We start from the raw sequence: 22,738 nt of genomic DNA, 5'->3' as shown, positions 1-22,738 counted from the left end.
AGATTGACAATATTCAAATCTTGTTCTGTTCCCATGTTGATCATCTCATGCATCATTGTGGAACTATGGTTTTTGTTGTTCCTTGGCCCTTGAAAGCGTTCTTGGAAGTCATAAATATTTTCTAGTGACACCACTTCCTGAGGGATGAGGTGCCCTTTATGTCTACCAGTGTCTACTTGTAGAGATCACTCATGCGCGTCTTCATCCATCACTTCAACCTTGAAGGTGTCAGCATTGGCCATGAAATACAGTGTCTATTGATCATCATCAAACACGCGTAAGTTATTTGTGTTATCTGGGATAGATGGTCTATACAAAATTTCAATAGTAAATCTATCACTAATAGGTGACATCCTAGAGGCTCCATTTTCCAGAGCATTAGAAGCTGCATTATGCATACGTGATACAACAATGACGTTAAATTCTTGGAAATTAGAGATGAGTCGCCATAACTCTTGTTGGTAATTTTTGAGATGTGTGACATACAATGAACGGTGTTATGTACCTGATGTGCCACTATCTCTGAATCACCTACCACTTTGAGCACGACCACGTTGAGGCTAATGGCTTTTTGCAAGCCCAACACGAGTGCTTCATACTCAACAATGTTGTTCATGTAATCGAACTCCAAACAACTCAAAACCAAATGCTTCCTATTGTTTGGGTCGATCAAGACACACCTGGCTCCTGAGCCGTCTTGTGTCTTTGATCTATCGAAATAAATGGTCCACAACTCGTCTATAGATGGATCGTTTGACGCACTTGCACTACTGCTATTGTTGTTGCTACTGTTACTGCTATTATTGGTACAGTGTACTATACATGCTTCATTATCATCATTTGAGCAAGGAAGGAGACCCAACTACGTGTCTGTTACAGGAATAAGTATCCTAGGGCTTTGGGTTAGAACCCCAATAGAGTAGAAGCAAACTACAACAGGAAACACTCATACAACTCAGGAAAAATGCTTACATAAACAAACTACGTAAGAGTGACCGTACCCAGATTTCCTTCGTTCGAGTAGGTCCTATAGGGTTCAGACCCTCTGCAACTCCCAATGTTCTTCAGACCTAAAAATCATTCAATTCGAATGTACATAGCAATATAGAAGTAAAGCATATTCACAAAATTTGACTTTATATCATATAAGAAAATGATTGGTCATACATCAAAACAACATTCATACATGAATTACAATATAATTTGATGCATAAAGAAAGTTAATTTTGGAAACAGGACAACATTTCTTTTATTGTAGTAAGCTATAAATAACACGGAGAAAGTTCACCCAAGTCTTCTTCTTCTGGCCCTAAGTGGAACCGTCCTATGGATTTGTCCTATTCCAGCCTTCAACAACCTTCTTCCATAACCAACACCATGATATCTCAAGCAAGAGGGAGAATATCTATAATCAAGGAAACAAGGGTTTCCTAAAGCTTGGGGAAGTGCATGAGGCACATGGATTCATCAGACTTAGTCAGGGATAATCTCAGTATAATGAATCTATCTCTTCTCCTCCTTTAGGCCTTCCCATGGAAGTCTATTTATATTTCTCCAAATTAGTTTTTTACTTAGGAAACAATTGGGAAATAGTTGGGCCACGAGAAATAGGCAGTAATCAATAGGTAAAACCCGTGAGCTCTACCCATAATTAAGGAAACTTAATTTTTTAAGTGTTTTAACACATATACGTGGGTTGGTATTGACTAACCCACATGTACACACTTTTATCTTAGGGCAAAGTAGCGTATAGGGAATAAAACACTGTTTTTAATATATTTGGACCAAGTCTAGAAGGAGGAGTTGTCCTAGGCCATAAACCAAGCATCACAAATACCAAGGGTGATAAATGGTGCTATAATAGTGTGTGGTGGGGTTGGAGCTAGCCGTGCAGGATAACACCCCAACGTTGTTTCCAGGAGGCAGTTTCCAAAAATGAGTTCTACGAAGGCCAACGATTAATTCTCGCCATTGATGGGAGTGACATTGTGCCTCATATACCTCTCGGATAACTCCTGTATTTGATTGTTTTTTCCCTTGTACGAAAGCCACATGTGCAACCATCCATAGCAAAATATCTATTCATCCTGTTGGACCAATGTCCACTGAGTAGTAAACCGTATGCTTCCAGTATGTCCACAAAAACAATATTGATGCATTGGCAGACTCGACTATCGTGAGATAGTTGGATGAACACTTCTCGAAGTTCACCAATGGTTGGTACAGATGTCCAGTCAAGTTGGATTATTTTTGCAGATGTCTTGATCCACTTTCTATTGATCCTTTTAGCAATGGAGAGCGGCATGACATTGGTTGTTGTGCCAAAATCAACCAAGTAGTTATGAACATTACAGTTGAAAATTTCAAATGAGAGCAGGAATGGAGGGAAACTTCACTTTTATTCTTCCATTTAGAGTGTGTTTAGCAGTGTTGAAAGTGATTTGAGAGGTGTGCTTCCTCCCTTACTAGTAGAGGATGCACTATCCATTGCTATCTATTCTAATGTGTGCAACAGGATGTCTCACTGACTCTGGATCTTAGCTAGCTCAAAAAAACTGATGTTCGAGAAATTTTTCTTCATGTCATCCACTATGTTGTAATATAGAGGAGGAAGACACACCGAGGTGTCCAGGGTAAGATTGATGTTCATGTTTTCTGGCATAGTATTTTGTAGTTTGCTTCTCATGGACATAGACTTGTATGTCATTGTCTTCTCGGGCTTGCTTTGTGTTTTATACTTTGCGATGACTGGTGGATCAACCTTCCTCATAACCAGTATCATCTTTTCTTGTGCTTTGCCAACTGTAAGGGGAGCCCTTTTACTCCTGAGATTGTAACGATAATTTTTCTTTTGGGGTTGTTTCTCAATGTTTGTCTTCAGCACTGCTTGCGAGCACTGATACATGTTTACCACATGCCTAGAACTAGATGCCTCATCAGGTGCAACATCTTCGTCATTATTTCTATCTTTTAGTTTTTCACGATTGAACAAGAATTCTCTGGGTGACGATCTTCATGAAATGAACAAAATTCAGGATTTGTGCACCAATCGAGCTAGAACATAGAGCTTTGCGCAGTTTTTGTAGGGAAACAGTTGCTTCCCGATAACATGTTTCCTTGTCTCTATCTGGACATATTTTTTCTTGCAGACATGTCTATTTTCCGTTGTTTAAGCTCAAACAGTTATGTTGTTATGTTCTTGATGACACGAGTGAGAGTTTCCATATCGCTTCATTCAATGTCTCTACCTTTGCTCGCCACATCTGGAACTTCCTTCTCGTGTATTTAGAGTCCTTTTCTAGTTCATCATCCTTGATGACTCCAATCGCATGTAGATCTTTATCAACAACAATATCCTCTTTGCAGTTTTCTAGTAATGTTGGTTTCGTAGCTCGCCTGAGAACTGCGCAATGTTGGTCAGTGATGCGGACATGTAGTAATCAATAGTGATGGAGTCATGATGTTTGGTGTCCACTTCAAACTTATTCTATATGCGTCTAAACCTCTTATTGAAGTCTTGTACCTTTTATATCCCCTCCATCTTCAGGCTTCCCAATTATTTGAGTAACATGGTTCGGGTCTTATCATCTGTAAATTTTCAAGAAACATGCGCTTGAACGCAACCCAGTTCTGTATGGAGTTGGTCAAAAGGCTATGATACCATGGAGTTGCATGACCGTCCAAGGTACATGGAAATAATCTACATGCTACTTCTTCATACCGTATCTCAAGGGTCTGCAACTACAGGTAGAAGTTGTCCAAATGGTATTCTGCCTTCATTGTGCTGTCAGGGTTGAAATTGATTCTCATTCTCTCCGCCCGCTTTGGCATCTTATGCAAAGCACCCAGGAGAGCCAATGGTCCCTAAGTCATCCATTCCATATTTTGGTCAGCCATCTCTTTGTCTTCTTTGTCCTCCTCCTTTTCTTCAGAATATGACGGTTCCAACTCTGAGTCTGTTGGTTCGTCTCCACCTCTGCCTCCTCTGCTACCTTCCCCTCCACCTTCTGTACTAGAGTCTGAGCCCAAGATTACAAGAGTATATCATTCCCCATGTCATAAGACTGGAGGATCCTCTTCATCTTCAATAGCTTCTGCCAGACCTTCAAGTGTGGCAAGAACTGCTTCTTCCACTAATGACACAACAACCCCTGTGGGAGTGGTTTTTAGCTTTCTTGATGCACATGGAAGATGTTGTATTCCTGAGATCAGTCTGAATAACCTCAGGAATTGGTGGGTGATGGGAAAGATGGAGCGAAGGTGATGATATGGAATTTCATGTTCAATCCAGGGAGGTGAGAAGTAACCAACTTCAAAGTCATGCATAGGTTAGAGGGAGTGCGAGTTACTACCTTGACAAGATGGTTGATGAGTGAGTGTGAAAAGACATTCAACCATAAACAACTGGCGGCCCTTCCTCTAGCATCAGAAATTTTGATAGTGTTTGACCCACCAACATTCATGCACTACAACAAAACCAGCGATTTGCGCCAGATTTAGCGCCAGATTTTAGTGCATTTTTTTTGTAATTGTGATGAGCAACCTGGCGCTAAATCTGGCTCTATTGTACAATTTTTAAAGCGTCCTTTTTTGCACCTGATTTTGCATCCTTTTTCACGCTAGATTTTGCATCATTTTTTACACCAAACTATGCATCATTTTTTGCGTCAAATTTTTAACCAAGATTTGCATCTTATTTTATGACAGGTTTTGCTTCTAGTTTTGTGTCATTTTTTGCATCTATTTTTCATTCTCTTTTGCTTCCTATTTTGTGTCATTCTTTGCTTCCATTTTTGCACCATCATTTGCATCAAGTTTACACTGTATTTTGAATCCAATTTAACGTCTTTTTATGCATCCATTTTGTGTCAGTTTTTGCATCTAGTCTTACGCCAGGTTTTGTATCTAGTCTTACACTAGTTTTTGCTTCTATTTTTGCACCAGCTTTGGTGCCTATCTTTGCACCATGTGTTGAATTTGATTTAGCACCAAATTTTGCATCCATTTTTGTGCCCATTTTTGCATCTTTTTTTGGACCATTTTTTACATCCACATTTACGTTTGATTTGTTTCCATTTTTCCCATCTCATTTTGCACCATATTTTGCGTCATTTGTTTCATCCAATTTTGCATCATTTTTAACACCATCTCTTGCATCTAATGTTACATCATTTTGAGCATCCAAATTTGCATTTATATTTGCATCTTATGTTGAGTCATGTGTTGTGTCCACCTTTGCATCTTATTTTGTGTCTAATGGTACATTCAATTTAGAGCCATTTTTTACGTCTACTTTTGTATTTGTTTTTGCACCAAGTTTTGCATCCAATTTTAAGCTATTTTATGCCCCTTTTTGCACCATTTTTTTGTGTCTACCTGTGTCCAATGTTGCACCATTATTTACACTGACTTTTTCATCCAATTTTGCATTTTTTTGGTGTCTAGTTTTACATCTTTTTCACCATCCAAATTTGCATCTTTTTTTGCCTCATTTTGTGTCCACATTTGCATATAATTTTGTGTCTGAGTTCGAGCCTAAATTTGCATGTGATTAGGAATCATTTTTTACATCCAATATGGCATTCTTGGTTTCACCTTTTTTAAGCCCCATTTTGCATCTTGTTTTATGTCTTTTCTTACATCTTTTTTTTTTCCTTTTTTGCACCCAAGTTTGCATCCCAAATTTACACCATTATTTGCATCATCATTTGGCATATTAATTTGTAACGTTTTTTGCTTCTTTTTAACGCTCAACTTTGCATCTTATTTTACATCTAGTTGTTGTCCTTTTTTGCATCTAAGTTGGTGCCCATTTATGTGTCCTTGTTTTTGCCCAATTTGATATCCTTTTGTATGCCATGTTTTGTTCCCTTCTTTGTGTCAACTATTGCACAATTTTTCACTTCTAATTTAAAACACTTTGTATGTCAATTGTTTGCATTTTGTATTAATTCCTAGTTTAACATCCAATTTTACTTTCAATTTTGCATCCATGGTTACATCCGCATTTGACTTCTTATATAGAGTATATTTTTCTTTACATATATGACCCCCTTTATAGATTCATAGTGAAATATATGATAGTTTCTAAATATCATTAAAGCAGATATCACAATTCAAAATCATTTGTAAAGAAATTTAAGAGAAATTGACAACATCCATCCAAAAAAATAACAATGTGTCATTAACAATTTTCAAAACATGTATAAAATAGCAACATAATACTAATAAAATCAGTATTATTTTTAATCAAAACAAGTAAAATTCAAATATGATTAACAAATAAAAATATTTCATGAATATCGTTATTCTACGATAAATTAACAACATACATAAATCAAACTCATCGTATGATTACAAAATCAAAATGTCTCATTGATATAGGGTAAATTCACAACACCCATCTAAACATAACAATGTCATTCTACACAATAATTTCTTCATAAAAAACAATGCATGTGCATGCCTAGCTACCACCACCAAGATCATCCTCATGATCATCTTGACCATCCTCATTACTCTGATCCACATCATCACCAACACCGCAACTATCATCATCATCTCCTCCTTCACCACCATCATCCTCATCCTCATCCTCATCATCTCCTGATATATGTTGAACATAATTTGGATCATCGTCTTGGCAATCATTACCTATAGCATTCTGACAAAAAAAATCAGTATTACATGTTAGTATTAAGTACATAACACAACGCATGTTTTTGTTATACAATGTTAACCATAAAATGAGGTAAGATATACTAGCATTTGCACCATATGTTGCAAAGGAAATGCTGTAAGGCATAAATTGAAAAATACAAATACAACAAAAGAATACTTTGATAAAGAATAAAAATATATTGAATGCTCAAATCAATGCCCCATTAACTGGAAGCATTTAGTAGACATATCTATCAACATTAGGATTATACACAATGATCAAGAAATTTTCCATATACAAACAACAACTTCCACAACAACCTTTTGTCACATCCACATTTTAAGAAATTCCTTGGAACGTGATCGGAATCTTCCATATTGCTATTTTCATCATGAATATTGTTAGTTCATTGTTGTAAAGTGTTAGTGTGTTAAATTCAATACTATAAGTTCGACAAGTGAAAAACATTCCTCAATTAGCATAATATACATTTTTCTCTCACCGTGTATTTTTCAGTCAAAGAGCACAAGTAACATATTAACATGTATTTTCCCTTCATTATTTTCATCATAGAGCCAAGAAATCTACGCCTTATCTATAAAGTAACAAAAACATTTTGAAATAAGTTTAATATTTCAAGCCAGTGTCTAACCTATAAAGTAACAAAAACTTTTTGAAATAAATTTAATATTTTAAGCAATTGACTAACCTACTTTAATAATTGAAAAATTCTCAAAGATGAATTATACTCCATAATAAGAGAGCCAACATTGGAGCCCATACTTTCACTAAAACCAAAAGAAACACAACCACTTGTTAAGAAGAAATTCAAGTAATAATAATAAAACAAAAATAATAAACATTAAAGTATAAAATGGTATTTCCAACACACAAGTATAAATATACATGCTCTATGTCCATTGTTAGATTAAATGGGTGTGGAGAAAATTAGTAGAGAACCCAAAATTGTATTTCTAATTAGGATGGGTGGAGAAATGCTTTAAATGCGGGTTGTTGTCATTCTAATGAAACCCTTTGCAAAGGGGATGTTAAGATTCTGAGAGAAAAGCTAGGCTTGGTAGAGAACACCTTCCTTGTTAAACATTCCCCTACTATAACCAAAAGGAAAGGGCAAGAGAAACAATAATTAGGTTTTTGTTCACAAGTTGTACAAAATATATTGGTGCTATTGATGTTTGAGTGAATAATGGGAGAGATTATTTATGAAATTGTGATAAGGCGCACCTAGTTTTGTCAGAAAGAGGCATATTAATGACAAGTACATCACATTTAGGTAGCATTTCGTCAAGATTTGTCTCCAATGTTGCTCCAGTTTCCTTTTCCAATTCGGGTCCAATAGAAAGACGGTCGTGGTAAAGAAGATTACAATTGAAGGGCTGTACAAAGGAACGCAATTCAATTCAACATCATGTAATGTTTATTATTATTAGATTGAAATTTTGAAACAAACAGCATGCATGCGTAAGAATTATGGAGCACTGATTTTTGAAAAGAAGTTTGCAACATCATGAAGTAGTACTAGATCCTAAGAATGAATACCTTCAAACGCTTAAGTAGTTCTTTGCCAATACGCCCTGCACTAATAGAACCAATAGTTTTCCCTTCTAGATCATATGACCTGTAAGAAATTGCTGCCACTTTCCAATCACCCTCAACAATTTGCTTATATCCAGGCACAAAGTTTCGCATCAATATGAGAATGCGCATTAGCTCATCTTCTGCCACGGACACCACATTACTTTCGCTGATCTTCAACCAATGATGATACAAACAAATCAATGGAATTAAAAAATATATCCAATATAAATAAAATGCGTTTAAAAGTAACTCTCTGTTTTATTTACAGGAAAATAAAGAGAGTGTTAGTCTATCTGTGTTTCTCGAGATATAATGCCCCATATCCAAAATACAAAAGCTACAGGAGAACAGTTATTACACAGTACAATCTCACCATTACAAAGGAGTCGATAAAAGACCAAATGCATTAAAGCTTTCCAAGAAATTGCAAAAACATACAATAACACAAGTGAAGATCAAGGTAAATCTGCAGTACATGTTGGATTGGGGATAAAGCCAATATCATAGCATGAGATTGACAATTAAATGAGTTGTAAATAATAATGGAATGATATGGAATTGAATAGCCTACAGGCTGAATATAAACAAGAGAGTTATTATTTCATTGTTATTAATTTATTATAAAATCACATTTTTTAAAACAATAACTATTTTTATTTCAATACCAACCATTAACTAATTTCTAAGAATAATTCTAATTATTGTTGTCCACTTCATCTTCTTTCCATTTCTGTACCATGAGGGAAAAACCCAATACCATTCCTATATTTTAAAATTAACATTAAATATGTCAAAATAGCTCAAGCATATTTTTGCAAGCATATTTTGGAAAACAATCATTACAGACGGATTAAACAAAGAAGAGCGCTTTGAGATCTTCCGCAAATCTTTCAGGAATGTAATAAGAGCAAAATAAAACCCATGGGTAAGTACAGCCAAAAGGATAATGAATCAATCTAGTCACAGTAAATATCAATTTGATAATCCAGGTAAGATGTATTGTCACTTTTCCTGATTTCAGCCCTCTTGGCACCGGTAGGTTACCTATATCCTCACCCAAAACCAAAGTAGAAGCAGGCCTGGCTGGGAGACTATCTTTCAAAAGTGACAAGGTATTATTTCTATCAATTAGAATGCACATCCTGAGGTGTTCAAGAATAATTAATAGAACAGTCAGCTAGATGAGCAGATCCAATTTAGAGAATCTCACTCAGATCTACTTGACATCACCTCCATGATTTAAATAATGATTGGAGGAGTCTTAATACTCCAGAGTCCAGATCACTTAACATACAGAAACTAAGGCAGCCAAAGAACAATATCCCATCACTCCCATGCCACATATATATGTTTAGGTATAGTTGGAAGGACACATACCTTTCCTGTAACTAATTCAGCAAGGTTGTCATTACAAGTTTTGGGCTATGTTCACTGCCCTGGTATTGAAAGGTATATAGGTTGTTCACCTTAATTACACACATCAATGCATATGTATGTTCAGGGTTTAAGCTCATAGGCCTGTAGCTATTACAACAAAACTACAAGTGTAAATATATAATACAGTGAATTCATTTCTGAGCAAATTCCAAGTCCAGCGTTTGTTCAAGCCAAACAGTCATAAGGTTCTGAGTATATTATGGTCAAGCATCTCATCAAAAATGCATTCCATCACATTTTATCAATACCCATGCACTATCAAAAGACACGACTCTGTTCCTTCTCCTTGTTATCAAAGGACACGACTTTCTATATGTTAATTTGTACAATCTTAATTCTTATTCTACTCTCTATGTACTTTCTAAATCCTAATCTAACATATCCTAGATCCAACTTCTGCAATATCCAAGGATCTTCATACTTCCACCTTCATATGTTTCTCACAACAAGACCCAAATATAAACCAAGGCTCTGGAGGAGAAACAAGAAGAGAGGAGTGTAGTGACCAACCTGATCTGATCTGCTAATAATACTACAAACTAAAAGATAACTCTCACTTTATTGTTTGTAGCTTCTTGGGGGTGAATGTGACAATGCTATATATATCATAAGGATCTGGAATCCGATATCTCCTCTTTGTTGTGGGCTGCTGGTTCCAGGGTGAGAAAAAGTGGTATAAAAGTCCTCTAAAAACGAAGGTGAAGGGTGTCATAGTGAGGTGGTTTTCCAGTTGCTTGTATCTATATAAACTATAAATGGATCTTTACTATAAAGTATTCTAAAGAGTTTCTTCAACTTACTTTAATATCCTTTTAAATTAACTCGTCCTCTTCTCAAAGACCCATATATAAATAAAGCATTGTTCATCTTTTCAAAGCTCATGTCTTAAGCATTCCATTAATACCAATAATAAAAAGAAGGATGATGATTCCGATGTATGTAATTTGTAGTTCTTGTTGCCTATGAAGTCTAAGGAGCTTAATCCCTCAAGAGTAAAACAGTAAAAGGAATTTAAGTCTCGGTCATATTGTTAGTTCCTAATCTCCTACTAACAAAGACATTCCGCTATCTTTTTTCAGGAGTCAAGACTAAATTGTATGTAATCCAAAACATAATTTCTTTGTCCAAGATTTCCCTACTTGTAATAGATTACTACAACCACATATACTACAAAAAGAAACCAATAACTCCTAATTATTATTCTGATGCCTTTGCGAGCTACTGATTAGATAATATAAACAAAGGACTTATTCTTTATTCCAAGTGATACTAAACTAATAAGAAGACTAATCATACTATTCTTGTTTGTATTATCTCTGTATCTTTTCTATCTAAAGTAAATCTAAAGAGGAAGAATTGCTTGTCCTAATCAAGTGGGGTGAGGATCTAGGGTGACCAATGGGAGAGGAAGGCCTAAATGAGGCACACACTTCTTCTGCTGCTAGGGCCTGGGTTTTTAATAGGATAACCACAGGGATATGTTGCAAGGACAGGGGAATAATTGGTTCTATGCAATGCCATGATCTTCTTTACAAGAGTCGCTGCTAATCCCTTGAATGTATCTTGTTTTTTTTTTTTTTTTGCTTCTAGGATGGACCTACTTAGTCCTTCAATAACTAGAAGAAATAAATAAGGAGACAAGGTACAACCTTGTTTTAAGTTTTAACCCTCTTGAGGGTCTTAAGAAATTAGAGGCTGAACCATTTATAAAAAATGCATAAGAAGCTTAAATTACACATCCCATAATCTAATTTACCAGTGGTAAGTTGAAACTAATATGGATAAAAAGAAGTATCAGAAAGAGCCAAGACACCCTTTATAAGCCTTGGAGAGGTTCAACTTGATCACCATTATTGTAACATTTTTGACTTGAATAATATGGAGGCCCTCTTGTGCTGAAACAATTGCTTCATGGATCTGACGATCCTCTAGAGAACCAAGCGGTTCTGTTATATGAAATTACAAAGTAGTGCTTTCAATCTGACAGCCAAAACCTTAGCCATTATCTTATAAATACAATTAGACAAAGAAGTGGGTCTAAAAGCATAAAAAGACTCAGGTTGATCCACCTTTGGAATGAGTGCAATAGAGGTCCAGATGAAGGAGCCAGGGAGCCTTACTAAAGCTTCTCATTTCTTCCACTACCTGAAGTAAGTTTTTTTTTCCACTGGAAAAATCAGTAACTTTCATTAATGTTTGAAAATTACATAAAGCAGATGCCTAGGCATTGCTGGATTGTTCATACAAAATTCACCTCATCAAGGTGTTGTTCTGTAGGTATAAGCAAAACTGTTCTGTGTACATTCATCTGACTGTGCATTCTATCCGCTGTCCGAAAGAGGACTCTGTTTATAAGCATAATATCCATGTTCTATATATTTCTATTAACAAAAAACAAAAGCGCCATTGACTATCAGCTGTTGGGACTGTTGTCCCTTTGTTCTCTTTGATCTATGAATGGCCTGTGGTAAAATTGATACTCCTCTGCTCCATTCTGCTCCACTATTATCCCCTCGCCTCGGGGAAGTAACGAGGCCTCTTTGGATAATTTGTCAGCCTCGCTGTTATGCTCTCTGTAAATATGTAAACATGTGCAATGGTTAAATGCTGCTTTGAGTATGAGTGCATCATGTAATAAATTGCTGAGAGTGTGTGTATGACAAGTAGTGATATTGTTAATCCAGTTAACAACCACCAATGAGTCCCCAAATATATTGATTCTTGTATGATGATGCGATAATGCAAAATGTAGAAGATTGTGGACAGCAGAGAGCTCAGCGAAATTATTAGATCCATTGCCAAAGCCCATTTTTGCAAGGTATCGATGGTGTTCATTTATGTGCAGTACAAAACCCCCGCCACATCCACCCTGATTTGCTGCTCCGTCGAAAAAAGCCCACGGGATGGATCTATCAAAGTTGGGCATGGGCTGTATGGATCTCGGTCTCGGGGGTGGAGGGTCTGGTAACTCATGATATGCTGCAATGATGGTGGCCTCTACCCGATTCCATGATATCAATCGGTCTTCAAATATAGCCCGATTTCGAGCAAGCCATATATGCCAAGTAGCCACAGGTGGAAGGTTTTGTAATTTAGTGCCCGGATGACAGTGAGACCAAGTATCCCAAGCACTCCTAATATCGATCCCTTTCCAATTGACAGCGATACCCAACAGATTACATATGTTGTTCCATAGGTTGAGGATGACAGGGCAGAGGAGGAATATATGATCCTGAGTCTCTGATGCATTTTTACAGAAGATACACCATGATGGGCCAAAAATGGCTCTGCGGGTGAGATGTTCCCCTGTGGGTACATTGCCGTTGAGTGCACACCAAAAGAAAAGTTTGGACCGGGGAGGAGCCTTGAGCTTCCAAATGGATTGCCACCATGACTGTAACGATTCAGGCATTCTGTGAGAAATGAGAGCAGTGTATCCAAATTTTGGAGCATATATACCATGATCAGCAATGCACCAAATAAGTTCATCCGGTCCTTGTTTTATACGGATGTGAGATTCAGATAATGCCTCAGTATAGCGATCCCATTCCTGATGCCATTGTAAAGGGAGATCCAATTGCTGTGCGGATTTCCAAGCCTGGGAAAATATATCAGTGCGCTGTTGGTCTGCGATCTGTGCAAAATGTCGGATATCCCGGGCCTGTAGGTGCATTATAAGATCTGGATTAAGGATATGTCTACCCCCACAGTTAATCCAAGGATCCAAACCAATTCTGCCTGTCAATCCATCATTAATGCGCCAAGCAAGATTGTTCCGAATGAGAGGAAGGGATTGAATCAAGGCCTTCCAAACCGATGAGCATCCCATTGTTGACCAAGTAGGGAAACGGGCCCAATCCAAAATATTATGAGGCCAAATGTATTTATAATAGACTACCTGTGTCCAGAGATTTTGACAAGTAAGCAGAGTCCACCCCATCTTGGCGGCCAGTGCTTTTGCAAATTCAGGTAGTTCCTTTAGTCCCCATCCACCCCACTTTTTGGGCAATGAGATTTTCTTCCATCCGATCCATGCAAATACTCTTTTATCCTGACTCCCATTCCAGAGGTATCGGTTGCATAACTGCTGTAGCCGCCCCAGGATGTTTCTAGGAATCCAGGCTAGGGCCATCCAGAACACCGGGGTGGCTTCTAATACAGACTTTATGAGCACCAGTCTACCAGCCCTGGAGAGATATCTGAAGCTCCATCCTGTGAGTCTTTTTTCCAATTTGGCAACCAACCAGACCCAGTCAGCAATCCTTTGGCAAGTAGGTTTCAGATTGAACCCCAAATATTTGAGACCTCTATCCAGGGGGTGGACCGAGTAAGGGAATGCTTGTAAGCCAGTCTGGGTCTCCTGTATAGATGTGCGTGCACAGGTAATGGTTGATTTCATCTGGTTTGGCATCATACCCGTGGTAGAGGAAAATAGTTGTAGGATCTTTAAGAAAGTTCGAGTGTCACGAACACTGCCATTGAGAAGTATAAGAACATCATCCACAAAGAGTAGATGAGTGAGATAGCAAAGGTCAGTTATGCGAAGGCCCCCAATGTCTCCAGATCGCTTGGCCGCTTCCATGAGGCGGCTGAGACCTTCCATGACCAACAGGAAGAGGAGGGGCGATAGCGGACACCCCTGCCTCAGACCCCTCTCCGAATGAAAAAAATTTGTAGCCGAACCATTGATAAGAATACTGAAAGATGGTGTGGTAATGCAGGCCATGATCCAAGAAATGTATGCATGAGGGAAACCCAGATGAATGAGGATCATTTTGAGATAGAGCCAGCTGACACGGTCAAAAGCTTTAGACAGATCGATTTTGAGGAGGATGGCTTTTAAGTTCTTCGACCAGATGGAATGGAGGGCTTCTTGAGCGAGTCCAATGGCCTCATGGATCTGTCTAGATTCGAGAAAAGCAAATTGCTGCGGGGCAATGGAACGGGAGAGGATAGGTCTAAGACGATTTGCAATGGTCTTTGAGATGATTTTATAGATGCAGTTACACAAAGAGATGGGTCTGTAGTCATCAAAGGATGCTGGGGAGTCAGATTTGGGGATGAGAGCGATGAATGTAGAGTTGATGGCATGATATAATGATCCAGAAGTCCGGCTTTCTTCAACCACCTGTAGTAAGTCCTAACCCAAAACATCGAAGAAAGCTGTGTAGAATTCAATGGTCCATCCGTCCGGCCCTGGGCTTTTGTCTTTTTTGAACCATTTCAGAACTCCTTCCAGTTCCTCAGCAGTGACCGAGACAGTTAAGGTCTCCACATCTTCTTCCTCCACAAATCTCGGGAAGTGGTTAGCCACATTAATAATATCAAGTAAGTTTTCTTCTCGTGGACTCTTGTAGAGGTTCCTGAAATGAGAGATGCCCAGGTGAGCGAGCTTATTGAAATTGTCCGCGATTTCTCCATCCGGGGTAGGGAGCTTCCAGATAGTATTAGATACCTTCCTGCACTTTGCAAAATTGTGGAAAAACTTTGTGTTGTCATCCCCAGCTTGAATCCATAAAGCTCGGCTCCTTAATCTAATGGATTCCTCTCTCTCTTTGAGAATCTTGGCTTTTTGATTCTCAAGGTCAATAAGCCTACATTTGTCCGCAGCTGTCATGAAGCCCTGTCCTCTGTCATCGGTGAGTGAACATAAGTCCGCTTCAATATGGGAGAGCTGTGCTGTTTCACGTTCCAATTTCTCCCTTGCCCACTTAATAGTAATATGTTTGATTTCTGAAAGGTTCCTGCAGAAACCTTTGGCAAGAGGAACAGAGTCATTGATGGGATGAGAGGCCCAGTAATCCTTTATCAACTGGATATAGTCCGGATCCTTCAACCAAGAGGGATTGAATTTGAAGGGTGCCTTGGGTTTCTTGGAAGGACCCTGAATCTCCAGGTATATAGGATTGTGGTCCGATAACCCCCCCGAGCCAACCCATTGTCTGAAGAGATGCAGGCGCTGAAGAAGAGGGCCCTTTAACAGAAATCTGTCAAGTCTGCGGGCAAGTGCAGCATCCCCAACCCGTCGGTTCCGCCAAGTAGGAAGGAGACGCTGCAATGGAATATCCGAGAAATCTGATTGATCCAGTAGATTAGTCATATAATCAGTGATAGAGTCAATTTGAGCCTCAGTGCCCCATGACTCCCTGAAACCCAGAGAGAAATTGAGGTCTCCTCCTATAATAACATGGTCTTCATTCAACAGGGGTAGCTGAAGAGTATTCCGCCAGAATGATTCTCTCTGGGAGCATGGAGCATATATATTGACAATTCTGAGATCCATGCCAAGGTCAGCCGAGAAGAAATCCAATCCAATGAACCCTGCACCTCCCCAGGTTGAGATAGGTTGAGATAGGATGTCTTAAGCATTCCATTAATACCAATAATAAAAAGAAGGATGATGATTCCGATGTATGTAATTTGTAGTTCTTGTTGCCTATGAAGTCTAAGGAGCTTAATCCCTCAAGAGTAAAACAGTAAAAGGAATTTAAGTCTCGGTCATATTGTTAGTTCCTAATCTCCTACTAACAAAGACATTTCGCTATCTTTTTTCAGGAGTCAAGACTAAATTGTATGTAATCCAAAACATAATTTCTTTGTCCAAGATTTCCCTACTTGTAATAGATTACTACAACCACATATACTACAAAAAGAAACCAATAACTCCTAATTATTATTCTGATGCCTTTGCGAGTTACTGATTAGATAATATAAACAAAGGACTTATTCTTTATTCCAAGTGATACTAAACTAATAAGAAGACTAATCATACTATTCTTGTTTGTATTATCTCTGTATCTTTTCTATCTAAAGTAAATCTAAAGAGGAAGAATTGCTTGTCCTAATCAAGTGGGGTGAGGATCTAGGGCGACCAATGGGAGAGGAAGGCCTAAATGAGGCACACACTTCTTCTGCTGCTAGGGCCTGGGTTTTTAATAGGATAACCACAGGGATATGTTGCAAGGACAGGGGAATAATTGGTTCTATGCAATGCCATGATCTTCTTTACAAGAGTCGCTGCTAATCCCTTGAATGTATCTTGTTTTTTTTTTTTTTTGCTTCTAGGATGGACCTACTTAGTCCTTCAACAACTAGAAGAAATAGATAAGGAGACAAGGTACAACCTTGTTTTAAGTTTTAACCCTCTTGAGGGTCTTAAGAAATTAGAGGCTGAACCATTTATAAAAAATGCATAAGAAGCTTAAATTACACATCCCATAATCTAATTTACCAGTGGTAAGTTGAAACTAATATGGATAAAAAGAAGTATCAGAAAGAGCCAAGACACCCTTTATAAGCCTTGGAGAGGTTCAACTTGATCACCATTATTGTAACATTTTTGACTTGAATAATATGGAGGCCCTCTTGTGCTGAAACAATTACTTCATGGATCTGATGATCCTCTAGAGAACCAAGCGGTTTTGTTATATGAACTTACAAAGTAGTGCTTTCAATCTGACAGCCAAAACCTTAGCCATTATCTTATAAATACAATTAGACAAAGAAGTGGGTCTAAAAGCATAAAAAGACTCAGGTTGATCCACCTTTGGAATGAGTGCAATAGAGGTCCAGATGAAGGAGCCAGGGAGCCTTACTAAAGCTTGTCATTTCTTCCACTACCTGAAGTAAGTTGTCTCCCAACACTTCAACAAATCCCAGGTAGAACTCCATAGTCCACCCATAGGGATTGGGACTCTTGTCCTTATGGAAAGTGGACAAACACATTCAAAAGTGCTTTTCTGGACAGATCACCATTGTTGGAACTTTGTTGACTTGAATAGTGTAGAGGCCCTCTTGTGCTGAAACAATTGTGTCATAGATTTGACAAACTGTTCTGGTTAGATGAAGTTAGAAAGTAGTGATTTTAATCTCACAGACAAAACCTTAGCCATTATCTTATAAATCCAATTACATAAAGCAGTGGGTCTAAAAGCATAAAAAATGTTCAGTCTCAAAACTCTGAAGTAAATTTGTAAAGAATGTAGCATTAGCTTTCTTGGCTTAGTGAAATCCCTAATTTTCTATCCTATTTGCCTGTCTTAAAAATCTCACGAAAACCTGTAAAGATTGTGCCATTGTGTACGCTTAGCCTCTAAAAGCCCTAGCTTTCTATCTTCTTCTGTGTAATTTGAATAGAACACCATCAAATACCAGAATTATCAATTCCCATTCTCCAAAACTTTTAAATGTGCGGAACTGAGACAGAAATCATTCAATCAAACCACTCGAAATGCATCTGAATGCTGATCCATTAACTTAAAGAAATTCTTCCCAAACTCTGCCATTTTTTAAACAAAATTTATCCATACATGCATACATTGTATGTATGTATGTATGTATGGATTGTATACATGTATGTATGGATTGTATACATGTATCTATGGATATGTACTATGCATACATACATGCATACAATCCATACACACATGCATACAATCATACATACATACATGCATCAATTGTGTAAAATGAGAGCTCAAGTGCCAATTGCCAAGGGATATACCTATGCATAGATGACAGTATTTTATTTAGCCAACATGTGAAGCTTGCAATTAATTGGATTATGAACCAGATTGCCTTGGGAAAACAAAGAGGGGTCATGATATGTCAAATGGAGTAAAATTATTCTTTCTCTTGCTGAGGATTAAAGCTACATCAACTCTCAACTTGCCCCTGCCAACCATCTCACTTTCATAGATAAGAAGATGATGTTGTTGGTTATGGTTTTTCTTATTGGTGCAACTAGCCAGATATTGCACGTTGCACATTCTGCAATTTTCCCTTGACCCTTATATGATAAGCTGGTATAACCAACTACACACTTGCAAAAGGAATGTGTAGGCAGAGATATATTCAAGAAACCTTACTACTACAATGTTTGTTTGAATGTATCTTGTTCCTCAATCTCATGGGACTAGTAAGGAAGCTTGCTACATAGCTTTTGCCTTGATTTAGTTAGGGCCAGAAATGAGACTCTGATCGTATGCAACCAGCAAGTTACCATTTGGGTTGTTGTATATTTCTTCAGCTGGCATATTGGTCACCTCAATTTGTTGGGGTCAGCGAGATTTCAAGCAGCTGGATATTTCCATATTGCCCCTACTCACAGTAAAAATTTACCTTGAACATTCTATATAGTATTATCTTGACCTAAATAGGACAAGAACGAGCACTCTTGTCATGTGTCCCTTGAATCTTGAAAGAAAACTTCCATATAAACTACACCTCCATTACCATATCATTGCCTATTCTCAAGGATGGCATTCACATCAAACAGTTGGATCAAGAAGAGGTATCTTGCCAATAAGTTCCACAAGCCATGAAGATAAGTACAAGGCTGCATGCCCACCATTGGGTAAGTTCCCTGGGTTTCTACACTTCATCCACACATAAACCCTATATTGAACCCTCAAACAAACCCTGAATTTTCCCATCAAAACTACAAGACTTGGCCTTCAAAGTTCAAATTAGGCCTAAGCTCAACCTTCAAACATCGAAATTTGGCCACCAGAACAAACCTGAAACTCAGCCTCAACAACATTGAAGTTCGGCCTTCAACAGGGCTAAAACTCGGCCTCTAGAACAGCGTTGCAACTCACCTTCTAACTAGGACCAAAAACCTTCACAAAGAGTGCCAAAAACCCTTCCCACAAGAAAACTCTCCAACTATGCTTCACTTGGTTCATGAGGTATGAACCTTAGAATTACTCCTTTGCTTGCTTAGACAAACCTGAATTGGCTTGAGCGAGTAAGTCCTAGGTCCCTACACATAACACCTATATATAGTGTGTTTGACCACCAAAAGCAAGGCCGACTTACCCACTGGCTAGGCTAACTTGGCAGACTATAATATTGAAAAAAATCATCTCTTTAACCAAAAGAAGTTAGGGGGAGTGCCATATAATGTTGCAAAAATCTTGGAATAAGCTTTCCAACCATATATATATATATATATATATATATATATATATATATATATATATATATATATATATATATCATGTTCCATAATTGGAGTAAAAATGCATTCAAAGATAGGATACCTAAATGGGACATCAAAAATCCAAAAACAATATTTCAAGAAAGTGTGTCATATATCGTTGGAAAGGTCTCAAAATATGTTATTTGACTATATAACTCTCTTTCATTTGGATAGCCTTTGACATCAATAACAACCATTTTCAACATACATAATTCAAAGGAATCTGTTGCTAAAATTTAGCTACTTTTCACATGGCTACCATCCATCGTCTATCAGTTGAAATGTTAGACAAAAGGAAACAAGCCCAATACAACAAAAAGAGAGAATTAATAGCCTGTAATATGTCAAGCCAACAATCCACAAACAAGAAATAAGTGGCAGAAAATTTATAATAACACTTGCCCTTCTGTGCCTTCGAGGGTGGAAGGAGATGCGAATATAAACAAAGGATTCACGCTCTTAGTTTAATAATAATTAACTACTACCGTTATGTAACCATTCTGTAATTACTAATGGGCAAAAATAATAACATCTTACCCCACACTCACTTTTGGGAAAAAGTGGTGGCTGTGGAAAACTGTATGTAAAAGTACCAAAGCCAAAGGAATGTATTGATGCTCAAAGAATCATCGAAATGAGACCAAAAATCTTCAATTAATGCTCTGTTTTCCAATACAGTGTTGCAAAGATTGGTTATCTATCGTCAATATCATGAGATATCATGATTCTCTCAACTCAGGGATATTATCAGCAGAAAAAGTTGTGAATTTTACAAATTTTGAACATATCATGATATTTTGAAAATATCCTGATATATCAACAAAATGTCACCAAAAAATGGAAAATATTGGCTGAGTTAGCAGATTATTGGATTTTTTGGCTCAGTTTGAAGTGGTATCAAAGCTTTTTCGAGGTACAAAGTGGAAGAATTTTTATTTTTTTATATAAATTTTTCAAAGGAAAAAGAGGACAGCAAAAAGCAAATCATATTCTAAAATTTTAAAATATGAAGAAACCAGTTGTAGATCCGGGTTCCTCTAGAAAAATACCCAGCTTCAAAAAAATTGTGCAAATCAGAGCCTAGGAAATGGAGTTATTGTTGATAGAAAACCAAAGTTTTAGGGTTTTCCTGATGAAGACCACAGATTCTAGACCAATACATATTGACAGTTTGACCAGATTTTAGTCCATCCAATGCCAATAGATACAAAGTGGTTGTAGCATTTCCTAATTGTGGTCTATCTTTCAATTGCTTGAACCAGGACTATATCACGGATATTGCAGCAATAAAAGAAATAATTCCAGTCTATAGAAAGGTAGCATAGTAATAACATACTTGATTTTTCAGGGTGCTTCAAACAACCTCGTCCTAAAGATAGGATTCCAGGTTGTTTGCAGATTTTAATTGGTGAGGTTGGCTCTAATTTTGGAACTTTGTTGGCTTTGTTGCAGGTATCATTTTGCCCCAAATCTTCGCCAAGCCTTTTTCATGGACTCACTAAAGGACTCTCATTTTTTGCATCCTTCATATGAGTAAACCTTCGACCCAGCACTGGTTTTCAATACAAACTTTCAAAGAGAGAAACTGGCAGTTTGGAGCAGGTTACAAGACCTCCTTCTATAATGAACAGAGATGACCCCGGAATGTGGCAAAAGTTCTCCCCTTCAGCCGGTGCTAAAGAAAACAAAGAGCTTCTCTCTGAAATCTCTAACGGCGTGCTTGGATGGCCTAATCTGACCAAAACTACAAAAATGTACCATGAGTTTTCCTCTACGTTGTTATATTGTGAAGGATAGTGTTTCCCTCAATTACTAACCGTTCCAATAGCCCCTGCTTCCTGATCTATTAGTTTTGACTTCTCCAGACACTAAAGAGCATTAATGATTCTATTCCATTACACAAAGATGAGCTGGAAGGGAAAACCCTTCGGAGCACAGTATTTCATGTTGAGGTATCAAATTCTTGGTTCCATGGAAATAGAAACCGCATGAAGATATCTACGAACCACTTGAACATCAAAAATGTTCAGTCTCAAAACTCTGAAGTAAATTTGTAAAGAATGTAGCATTAGCTTTCTTGGCTTAGTGAAATCCCTAATTTTCTATCCTATTTGCCTGTCTGAAAAATCTCACGAAAACCTGTAAAGATTTGCCATTGTGTACGCTTAGCCTCTAAAAGCCCTAGCTTTCTATCTTCTTCTGTGTAATTTGAATAGAACACCATCAAATACCAGAATTATCAATTCCCATTCTCCAAAACTTTTAAATGTGCGGAACTGAGACAGAAATCATTCAATCAAACCACTCGAAATGCATCTGAATGCTGATCCATTAACTTAAAGAACTTCTTCCCAAACTCTGCCATTTTTTAAACAAAATTTTGAGCACAACCTTGTCTAGTCCATTTATAGAGAGCGTTAGTTTATGAAATCTTGCCTGTAAGCCAAATTAGAGTCAAAATTTTCCATTGAAAGCTCAGAATAACTGAACCAGAAATAACCCTTGTGAAATTTGCTGCTTAAAACATTGTTTTGAGCATGACCTCTTTCTTCAGGTTTATTTTAGATAATACGGTAGCTTATTTAATGAAATATTTCCAGAAAGTTGAAATATGGCAAATTTTTCCAATCAAGAACTCTAAATAATTTCATTAAGACAAGGCGTAGAGGATTCATGACGGCGACAAGAAAATAATGACGCTTTGCAATTTAAGCACTCTCTTGCAGAAAAATACCTTTTCTGAAATCGTTTTGACCACGAAGAAACGCAGATGAACTGTTGGAAGTCGTGCAGACAGAGATCTGGTGGCTCGTGGGTCGATTCTGGGGCAATGTTTATGCGATTGCAAACCATGATTGTTCATATGCGAGCTACTGAGCTCGTTGAGAGGGATACGCGCAATGGCGCCAAACTACCAAGAGGATTTGAATTTAAAGGCGAGATAGAATATCTACCGTCCGATCATGTTATCGACGACCATATATTTGTGTTTCAGTAAAACGGATTTTCAAAGAATTTGAAATATTATACATTTTATAGAATTTGAAATATTATACAAT

General features: G+C 37.6%; 1 protein-coding gene across 1 annotated transcript; it reads right to left on the bottom strand.

Moving 5' to 3' along the window:
* Positions 1-6,328: 6,328 nt before the first annotated feature.
* On the bottom strand, positions 6,329-22,519 carry LOC149254172 (formate dehydrogenase-like). The gene is made up of 3 exons (XM_089456999.1): positions 22,414-22,519; positions 8,222-8,431; positions 6,329-6,664 (listed from the first exon to the last, which is right to left on the bottom strand). The coding sequence occupies exons 2-3, from the start codon at positions 8,387-8,389 to the stop codon at positions 6,467-6,469; spliced, it is 366 nt and encodes a 121-aa protein (XP_089313125.1). The 5' UTR covers positions 8,390-8,431; positions 22,414-22,519; the 3' UTR covers positions 6,329-6,466.
* Positions 22,520-22,738: the final 219 nt, after the last annotated feature.

This window comes from Pinus tabuliformis, chromosome 7, assembly GCF_031772625.1.
Source record: "Pinus tabuliformis cultivar Carrire ecotype Pingquan chromosome 7, CPIR1, whole genome shotgun sequence".
Taxonomy (NCBI): domain Eukaryota; kingdom Viridiplantae; phylum Streptophyta; class Pinopsida; order Pinales; family Pinaceae; genus Pinus; species Pinus tabuliformis.
This window is presented reverse-complemented; position numbering and strand designations above follow the sequence as displayed.

Bases quoted from the DNA above. Each gene is read 5' to 3' on its own strand.
- LOC149254172 (XM_089456999.1), bottom strand. From the start codon at position 8,389: ATGCGCATTCTCATATTGATGCGAAACTTTGTGCCTGGATATAAGCAA. The intron at 6,665-8,221 runs GTATTCATTCTT...TTTTTTTGTCAG, and splicing joins AACTACTTAAGCGTTTGAAG to AATGCTATAGGTAATGATTG.